Source organism: Zonotrichia leucophrys, chromosome 2, assembly GCF_028769735.1.
Source record: "Zonotrichia leucophrys gambelii isolate GWCS_2022_RI chromosome 2, RI_Zleu_2.0, whole genome shotgun sequence".
Lineage (NCBI taxonomy): Eukaryota > Metazoa > Chordata > Aves > Passeriformes > Passerellidae > Zonotrichia > Zonotrichia leucophrys.
The window spans coordinates 21,755,872-21,765,738 of record NC_088171.1 but is presented as its reverse complement, the minus strand read 5'-3'; the positions used below and the strand labels follow the sequence as shown (position 1 = coordinate 21,765,738).

The 9,867-nt window shown below is 47.6% G+C and overlaps 1 protein-coding gene across 2 annotated transcripts; it reads right to left on the bottom strand.

Annotated features, from left to right (window-relative positions):
• Positions 1-17: 17 nt before the first annotated feature.
• C1QL3 (complement C1q like 3) lies at positions 18-8,488 on the bottom strand. Of its 2 annotated transcripts, XR_010439095.1 has the most exons (3): positions 7,176-8,488; positions 2,118-2,778; positions 18-697 (listed from the first exon to the last, which is right to left on the bottom strand). XR_010439095.1 is itself a non-coding variant. In XM_064704210.1 (2 exons), exons 1-2 carry the CDS (start codon positions 7,761-7,763, stop codon positions 2,599-2,601), a joined length of 768 nt encoding a protein of 255 aa, XP_064560280.1. In that variant the 5' UTR covers positions 7,764-8,488; the 3' UTR covers positions 18-2,598. The 2 variants fall into 2 exon arrangements, 1 of the variants encoding a protein (XP_064560280.1); XM_064704210.1 differs by having other exon boundaries at positions 18-2,778.
• Between the last annotated feature and the right edge of the window lie 1,379 nt (positions 8,489-9,867).

Here is a 9,867-nt window from a genome sequence, read left to right as displayed (position 1 = left end):
ACACCAGCTTCTTTTTGTAAGGATGCAACACCAGCACTCAAAATATATTACATAATACAGTTTTAATGAGTTGTATTAGTTATAACAAAGGTTGTGATATAAGTCTTTACAAATCAGTATATCAAGATATGATGAAAAAGGAAGAAATGTTTACCTTATATGTGGTTTTCACATAAAGTGTGTTCTTTGCTCTTGTCTAACTTTAACCAGGGCAGGTGATTTATCCAAAAAATGGTGTTATCCATTAGCAGTGGTAGCCTGATTTCAGAAGCTTCTTCAAATTTGACCATGTATGTCTTGTAGTATTGAGCTTTACCAATACACACCGTGGTGAATGCACACTGCAGGTTGTGAATGATCCCTAGCTCTAGGTGCAGGAGTGCTGGACACCGCTCAGGGAATCTCTAGCTACACTGCTGTGGGAGTGCAGGGCCAGCAACAGCAACAGTGGAGGAGCAGACAAGTCAGGGACACATCAGGTATTGAAATAATCGCCTCGTAGAAATGAAACAGGAGTAACCACTACAATGCACAGACATGAGCTGGCACTTTGTCATAAGGTAGAAGCATTGCCCATCTGGTGAGATAATACACAAGCAGCTGGCAGCACCATGTCCCCTTGTAAACCCTGGATGAGTTTGCCTGGCGATCCTCTCCGCAGCCTGGGCTCGCTCGGCGTTTGTTTTGAATTGAACGACTTAAAGCAGAAGGAGAAACACGTTCTGTTTGAGAAAAGGTTCACTCATTCAAACGAGATTTTTAGGGGAATATGTAAAATCCCTATCAGACTTTTGCTGAGTAGCCAGCACTGGAGAGCTTTTTTGTCAGAGTGGCAGACACTTTGGAAATTTTAGTGCAGATAAATCTAAGTTTATACCCTTATTACATTAGACAAGGTTGCTTGTGACAGAATATATGAAATAGCAATGCTAGGGGTAGCCTCTGTTACTCTTTAATGATTTACAGAAATGTTACGTTGATTTTGCCAAAAGGTAAAAATAAATAACAAACTGTGCTAAAGAAATTTAATAATCTTGCTGAAATTTAGGTTTAGAATGAAATCTGAAAGTTTTAACCTAAGAGAAATAGACTCCCAAAATCAAAGCAAATAATAAATCCATTTTCTGAATAAAAAAAGATCTGTGGACATTACTGCTATGACTGATTTTAAAGCATTTTTATAACTATGTATCTCTGTTTAGTTTATTCTCCAAGCCATTAATCCTCTATATGGATTAAGCTTCTTTGAGACTTTATATATCTATATCTATATCTATATGAATGAGAAAAATAGGTTTTATAACACACCTTTTTTTTGCATGTAAATATCTGCTTCTTTCTTTGCATATGTGTTATCATTTTTGGTAAAATGCTTCTCTGTGTCCATCTCGTAGGCACACCTTACACAAACTGGTACTAGCTTCCATGGAAAAGGTCTGTGTGACAGCATTTTCTCATGTGTCAGATCTCCCACTCTTCCTTTGTTGGAAAAACCCCACTGACTTCAGTGAGACAAGACACCTAAGACAATAAAGGTCATCTGTATTCCTATGAAATTCTAGTGGAACATCTGCAGTATATTAATCCATAACTACTTTATTAAAAATAGAACCCAGGTACAGACTAAGTGCTAAAAGACTAATGAAGACTAATTGCTGCAAAGAAAACACTCCGCCTCTTAGTCTGATGGTATGGATGCCAGGCTTTCTAAATATTTACACAACTAACCATCAACAATGGGCCTATAATAATTGTCTAAATATATATTTACATGTATACAAATTAAAATCCCTTTTCCACTAATAGCAGTGAGAATTTAGCCATTTGCTTTGGTGGAATCAGGGATATGGTCCAATAGAATAGTTTGTCAACTGTTATATTCTAAAGGGGAAAATTGTGTTTCTTCTGTCATTTTCTTTTAGAGGACAGCTAAGGGAAAGACAAAATTTAAATAACTCCACTGGATTGATTTTTATGTTAAAAATCTAATGTAAACCTACAAAACAGAAACATTTGAGTTAAGGCTTAAAGCTGATTAGTTTCTAGTTTTAAGTGGAAGGGTAAGAAAAGTACAAGGCAAACAATTTCTTTGCAGAGAGAAAGTATATTTTGATTACCTCTTCCTTTTATTGTAAAATCATTCCTCACCACACTATGAGTGGACTCCAAGCATCATTGTTAGCAGGTAAGTCACAAGAACCAAAGCTGAAGTATGGATAAAGCAGCAAGATCATAACACATCAAAGTATCATATACACTGAAGAAATAACTCAGTGTCCTTAGGTGGGCTTTCCTTGCCTATAAAAATCTGATCTATGCAGAACTTCATTCACATGGACACGTAACAATGAGGAAGTATTTGCTTTGGCGGAAGTGGATCGCACATCTGCTTAACTTGGTTTGTGGTTTTTAACATAAGGTTTCTCTGTGTTGTACAGATGTGAATCAGGTAGCATTCAACATTTCCCCCCACTGCTGAGGTGCTCAGTGGTCACTCTCTGCTGGGGTGCTTGTTTCATTGACTTTTGCCACGCAATCCATCGCTTAGAAGAGCAGGCTTCGTTTCTCGACTGGTTTGGTGGGTCTTTTTACTCATTATCAGTCAGCATAAATAATAAATCCAGAAAATGTGCTGTATTTGTTGTTGTTTCCTCCATGTGCTTTTCCTCCATCTAATTTGATGTACACTTCATCTCCTGGCTCCAGGTGAAGGACCACGCTGTTACTGGCGTAGTCGTAGTTCTGATCAGCATCCTGAGCGATCGCACTAGCTCGAACCTACATGAAATACAGAACCACTGGTTAAGAAAACTCAGGCAATTTTTCCTGCCTGCTGAAATTAAAGCATATCCTCGAAGTTTCATTCAACATGCATGAGTTGCCACTTTAAACATCTGGCAACGTATATTGTAGTTTATCCCTATAGCACTTGCTTATTTTCTCCTGCTGTACTTCTGAAACTAAAGCAATAATATTCTCTTTTCTTGGTCATCTGATGAATACACAAATGCCTAATCTTCTGTAGATGTCTGGAGCCTTCTTATAAATATGTGTAAGAATAGCTGGAGTTGGGAGAACTGGATCTGATCGTGTGCCAGTTTTACATTTGGTGTAACTTTTGTATCAGTGGGACAAGTGATTGACAATGTTGAGGATCCACAGGGAGGCCCACAGGGAGTCCCCAAGATGGACATTTTCCAGAGGCAGTTTATTGTCATACTAAGCAATAGGATCATGCTGCAAAAAAGAATACAAGAAGTACACCCCACACACACATGCACACAAGCAGTCTGGGTTTGGAAAAACTGCTATGACCACAGTTCAGTAAGCAAACATTTAATTTCACTGTGTTTTAAGAGATGCACTTTTGAAAAATCACAGGCAAGTCACTATTTGCTGTAAGAGTTTTTGAAATTTACAAGTCATTGAGGGCATTTCATTTGCAACTTTCCCTTAAACATAGTTTTTTTCCCATTTCTCCCTTGGTATTCCACTACTGATTAAATTTGACATTTCTTGCAAACTGAAAATAATCTGTAATTTCAAGATATATGTTGGTTTTCAGCAATGAACGGCCTGTGCCATTGTAAGTCTCCAAATCATTTATATATAATTTGACTCTGTTTGGTAAAATATTTAAACATGGTTGTATCTGATTTATTTCAGTGTAACACGTCATCTGCTTGTTGCTTGTCTTTGTTCTAGCGTAGTTACAGAGCAGTAAATGATTTAGTGGCATTGCAAATCTGAACTAAGTAATAATGCATGACTTGGCGTACTATATGTGGGATTTTTTCTGCTCTGAACTGAAAAAAATAGGCTATAAGTCACAATTTTCCATGGATTCCTTTCAAAGTTTACATGATAAATTTCCAAATTAAATTTTCATGTGATATGATTTCACATTAATATTGAAATGTTAAAAAGGAGGGGGTTCTTTTACCATGCAGGATCTTATGGCATTATGCAGCTTAAAAATCACAGTAGGTGGAAATTCTTTATGCATCCTGTAAGAACAGTGAGAAAGGCTGCAAAGGCTTGCAAAGCTGTGACAGGCTGCAAATTTAAACTGATACATGGCATGATGATAAACCCCGACTATTTCAGGACTTCTTGGTCCTGACTTGCCTGGTATTGTTTACAGAGGTGATCTCTTTTGCTGATTTTCTGAGCAATAATTATTCTAAGTGCTGGGTGTTTCCTTTGGAATCGTGACTGGCAGGGCAGAGTTGAAGGCTCTGGGCCATTAACCCTGGAAAGATCTTCCAGAGAAAATAATGGACTGAGGTGGTTGCTGGCAGTGGAAATGGAAAGAGCAGGTGGGGAGGAGTGAAAAGGCCACAGACAAGGTAGAAGAACTTTCACATGGAACTAGGATCTTGCATAATGGTGAGAAAAGTGGTTTAAAGGACTTTTCAAATTCCCGTTTACTTCCTAATGAAATGCTGCTTTGTGGATTTGTATAAAATCTTGTGGATGGTAGGGGAGAATTTGAATTACATCAGTGACAATCCTAAGGAAGTCAGCAGTCAGCATGGGGACACTGGCTACAACAGCAATGGATATTTCATTTTTAAGATTCTACACAATACATACTGGCTGGAAAAAAGAAAAAGATTCTGGAAACTGAAAGTCTAGAAACAAAAATGCAGATGTTAGTGCCCTGTGTGTAGCAGCAAAGGTCCTGTATGCTATTCCTAGTGGCTTTACCTTCTTGCTTGGTTAGCCAGAACAATTTCTTTTTAAAGCCTAGGAGAACAGTCTCAAATAAATTCTCCTCAAATGAATGGAGTGTACTGCTGCAAGAGGGCAAATGCATCTCAAAATTAAAGCATTATGAGACAATACATTTCACAAGTTCCATGTAAGTCCTTCCATGAAGCTACGCTCTCAGCCTGCACACACATCCCTAAGCTGTGTCACCTCAGCACTTCTCTGTTCAAGCTTGATAATCATTAAAGCAGACAATGTGGTAACACTGGGGACCTTGAGGTTTCACATATCTATTGCTTAGGAATGCTTTTTTTTTTTCTGTAAGTCATACAGTTTTCAATGTTTCTGGGTTTTTCATTGTTAGAGAACATGGGATTTATAATGTTGCCTTTGTCACTCCATTTAACTACTTCCAAAATTTCTGAGCTTCCTTAAAAATATTCATAAAGCCTGTCACATCAGCATTTAGTATTTTAAGTATAAATCCTAATCACTTATTGAGGCATTAAAACTGTGGGTCAATTTTAAACCATTGATGTGCAGGTATTTCCCTGAATATCTCATATAGTACATACAAATGTACACATAGAACCTCTCTTTAGGTGGGTTTTTTCTTTCTTCTTTGAATAACTCTGAGTTTGCCTCATGTCTGGCACTGGAAGTACCTATATTTGGAAATGGTTAGACCTCAGGTTCAATTGAATATTTGTAATTGGATGCTTCTTTAAAACTACTGCTATGTACTTATTTTTCAGTGTTCAGGAAAGTAAACACTCTATAAATATGGGTAAAAATAGATCAATTCCTTAATTGTAAGTAAAATTGCATTTCTGCAGTGAAGAATATTGCTTTTGTAAGAAGATATCAAAGTGAATATTATTAGGATGTACTTAGTTTTACTAGTCCTGGTTTATCTGTGGAGACAGTATTTATGGCAGATATTTTCTAATTTAATTAATTGCCACTGATGTCCTCATTATTCCGTTTTCACAGTCCTTCTGAGGAGCCATAAAGAAAAGGTTAAATGGCATATCAGATTAATTTACCGGCGGCCGCGGCTCCCGTGTGCGCTGCGCACAAAGGGCCGCGCTCGGCTGCGGAGGGAACGCGCGAACGAACGGGGCCGTGCGGGCACGGCGGGGACACGGGGCCTGTCAGCCCTGGGGACACGCCGGGAGCCGAGCCATGCCCCAGCCCGAGGGCGAACAGCCCGGGGGGAGCGGCACCGCTGGTCCCGGGCTCCCCGAGCTCCCCGAGCCCGCCCTGCGGCCCCGCTGGCCGGGACGGCTCGGGCACAGCGGGACCTGTTGAGCCGCCGCCGGTGCGCGGGGGGCCGGGGTACCGGGACCCGGGAACCACTGGGCACCTCGCACTGTCCCTGGGCATCCAGAGCCCTGAGGGATGGCGCTGCCTCTGAGCGCCGGAGGAATTGGTGCCAGCCTAACCGCGTCTGTTAACTACTCATGGAAAAGGCGCAAAATTGCGAAGGAGGGGTTACAAGGGGGCAATGTAACAGGCAGTGGCTACGTTTATCCTAATTAAAAGGGATGATTCCTCTGTGTTTCAGACTGCAGCATCGCAAGGCCATTAATTATTTCCGATGCCTTCATCCTGCCCAGGGGATGCCGACAGACTCGGGTCCTGCCCGGGCTCCCGGGTGTGCCTCCTGGCCCGGTCCGTCAGCGGCACAGGCCCGCCAGGGGCTCAGGTGTGCGGGCGCCGAGCTCGCTCTATTACCAGCTCCCCTGGCAGGGAGAAGCAGCCTCGCACCCTCCGGGGGCTGAGCGTGTCAAGCCCGGCGCGGCGCTGCGTGGGAGCCCCGTCCCGTGCCGTGGCTGCGTTCCTCCCACCCGCCTCACCCTTTCCCAACACAGCACCACCCTCTCCTGGGCTCACCCACCGCCCCTGGCTCCCCTTTCGTGCCGGGGACTTTCCCCTCCCCAAGGAAGCGCCGGGCTCTTCTCGCCCCTGAGGGGGCAGCGCTGTTTGTCCGCCCGCCCCCGCTCCGGTCCCGGCAGAGCTGCGGGCAGCGAGCGCTCCGCGCCCGGGGCGGGCCGGGAGCTGCTGTGCCCGGACAGCGGGCTGGGAGCGGCACCTGCTGCGCGGCTCCCGGAGAGGAGAGCGCGTCGAGTCCGCATTCATCCAGCAGCCCGGGCGGCCTCGGCTCTGCAGAGCACCCGGCCCCTCGGTAGCCTTCGGGTTCCCCGCAGGTTCCCCGCCAGCTGCGGAGAGGCGGCCGCCGGTCCCCATCGCTCCCCTCCCGCCGCCCGGGCTCGGGCTCCGCTCCCCGGCCCGCGCCCGCGCCGCCTCCCGCGGCCCCCGGCTCCCCCTCCCCGCCCGCTTCCCGCCCTTCCCGCGCCGCTCCGCCCGCTGCCCGCGCAGTGCCCGCTCCCTCGGGGAACCCCCCGTCCTCCGGGGCCCCCTGCCCTCCTGTCCCCGGCTGTCCCCGGCGCGGCGCCCACCTGGTTGTTCTTGCAGAGGTCGGCCCACATGCTGGTGCCGTCGCCGCCCCGCATGAGCACATGGTAGGTGAAGAAGTAGATGCCGGGGATGGAGCAGGTGAACTTGCCGGTGGTGGGATCGTAGTGGTTGCCGAGGTTGGTGACCACGTCGTCGAACTTGAGCACCTCGTAGCCCTCGTGCTGCCGCTTGAGGCCGGCGTAGAAGGCGATTTTGGGCACGGTGCTGTAGGTGGCGGCGCTGATGGCCCCGGCCGCGTTCAGCCCCGGCGCCCCGGGGGGCCCCGGCAGGCCCTGCCGCCCCGGCTCGCCCTTCTCACCCGGCGGCCCCACCGGGCCGGGCGGCCCCGGCTCCCCCGGCGGGCCCCGCGGCCCCGCTTTGCCCGGCCGGCCGGCCTCCCCCTTGGGCCCCTGGATGAAGGTGGGCAGGGACTGCATGAGCCCGCGGTCGGGCGTGGCCGCCGTGCTGGGCGCCTTGGTGCCGCCGTAGGGGTCGCAGACCATGCGGCAGGTGCCGAGCATCTCGTAGTGAGCCGAGGTGCCGGCCGAGCTGACCAGCACGGGGATGAGGATGACCAGCAGCAGCACCATCACCACCCCCAGCGCGCCGGCCGCTATCAGCCGCCGCCTGCTGCCCACCAGCCGGCTCAGCGCAGGGCGATCCTCTTGTCTGCTTTTGGACAAAATCTTGATGGTTGGCGGGGTTCCTCCTCAGAGCCGAAAAAACGCCGAGCCCGCTCGAGCTCGGCTCCCCTGGGGCTCGGCCGCCCTGCCGAGGGCGTCGCGGGGATCCCGCGGGTCGCGGCGCTCCGCTGCGGCCGCTGAGCCGCGGGGCGGGCGAGGGAGCGGAGCGGGAGAGGAAGAGGAGGAAGAGCTGCTGCCGCCGCGCCCCGGCCGCCCGCACTTTTATGCTCCCGCTGGCGATCGACTTTTTTTTTTTTGCAGGCTGTGCCAGTCCGAGTCAACTTTCCCTGGAACTTGCCTTTCCTCTCGCGATCGCCCCGCTCGCCGCCTCGCTCTCTCTCTCCCTCCCTCTCTCTCTCTGCTCGCAGGGATGACAGTCCTCAGCGGGGACGCGCCTCCCGGCCGGCCGGAGCCCCGGTGCCCGCCGCCCTGTGCCCGCGCCGGAGCCGCCGCCGGAGCCGGAGCCGGAGCCGAAGGGAGAGCGGGATCCTGCCCGAGTGCCACCTGCCAGGAGAGGAGGAGGCTGACGAGCGCGCTGGAGCAATTTATAGGCACCCAAAAGCGCAGGGGAAAGGGGAGCTGCTTTGGCATCTCATTCCAGCATCTGCTCTGCTCTTCCCACTCACAGAGAGTTTGGCATTACTCTGGCAGTGTGGGAAATATATTTTTTTTTTTCTTTTCTCCCTCCCCCACCTCTCCCGCAAACGGATGAACAGCGAAATCGTGAGCCTCACTCACTAGCTGCATCTTGTGATGACAGCTCTTTCTGAAGCAGACCGAAAGGAAGAGACGTGCTTAGCAGCCTCTGGGTACCCTTCGGGTCACCGATCGAGAATTAAAAGGTCAATCCACCTCCTGCTTAACGCTTCCCTGAGGCCACTTTGCCATGTTAGCGTTTTCTGGGAAATACCGCTTTAAATGCAGGGATGCTTTACCAATTGTCCAAGCAAAAGTTATTTGAAAATATACCTCCCACAATAATAAAGAGATTAACGGCAATTTCGGATCTCCCTCTTCCTCCTCGTCCCAATTGCAACCACACAGACAGAAAAGGAAAGAGTTTTCCTGTGAATTAAAATTGACGTGCTCATCACTGGCGATAGTGTTTCCCGGTGTTAAAGCAAGCCGCTGCTCTGCTTGCTAACCGGCACCGAGGGAAAGTGCTCCCTTTTGTTTAGAAGCCAAAGAGAAGTCCGGGGTGTATGCAAATCATCAGATGCTAAAGACCTGATATAAAGATCTCTTTGGCTTAACTCAGGGTCAGCAAAGCATTTTGTTAAATCTTGGCGGCTGCTTTTTGTTGTTGTTTTTGGGGGTTTTTTCTTTTTTATTTTTCTTTTTTTTTCCTTTTTATTTTTCTTCCTTTTTTTGGTTTTTTTTTGGTTTTTTTTTTGTTTGTTTGTTTGCTTTGGTTTTTTTTTGTGCATGAAAGGTTTCTCCTCCCCAGGGTCTGGTGGGCACCTTTGTGACTGAGTGGGAAGGTGAATGTGCAGTATCAGTGGCAATGTTGCAGAGAAAATATTAAAGCACTTGTCCTGCTTACAGATCTACAGGGTACACAAAGAGCTGTTTAAATAAACAAACAGAATTGATTCCTAAATCATACTTCTGTATTCAGGAGCAATGGACGTCAATCAAAGCTGGGTGACATTTGCCTGTCAATACAGGGATGATGGCTGGAAAGAGTGTGACTTATTACAGCAGGGCAAGAATCAGAAATGAGCAGAAGCAGCAAATAGGACAACAACCAAATAATGGCATCTCCAGTGATGATCAGAGGGCTGTGATCTTGTCTTGGATTTTATTAGCACGAATCTGCTCTCCCCTCACCGTTCCCTTTTATTTCTTTTCTATTCCGCAACACAATAAGGTCAAACAAGCAGGCAGTGGGAAACAAAGATTCATTGATTCTTCCTTTTAAGCAGAAATGTCAGCAGCTCCTTTTGCTCTTTCCTGAGAGACTCAAAGGCATCGAGTGTGTCCATGCCGTGCAGAGATGGGCCAGTCCAGC

What these genes read in the sequence shown, in the direction of transcription:
- C1QL3 (XM_064704210.1), bottom strand. Translation starts at nt 7,763, where the DNA reads ATGGTGCTGCTGCTGGTCATCCTCATCCCCGTGCTGGTCAGCTCGGCC. An exon ending in ACCTCTGCAAGAACAACCAG is followed by an intron (nt 2,779 to 7,175) that starts GTGGGCGCCGCG and finishes TATTTCATGTAG; the next exon opens with GTTCGAGCTAGTGCGATCGC.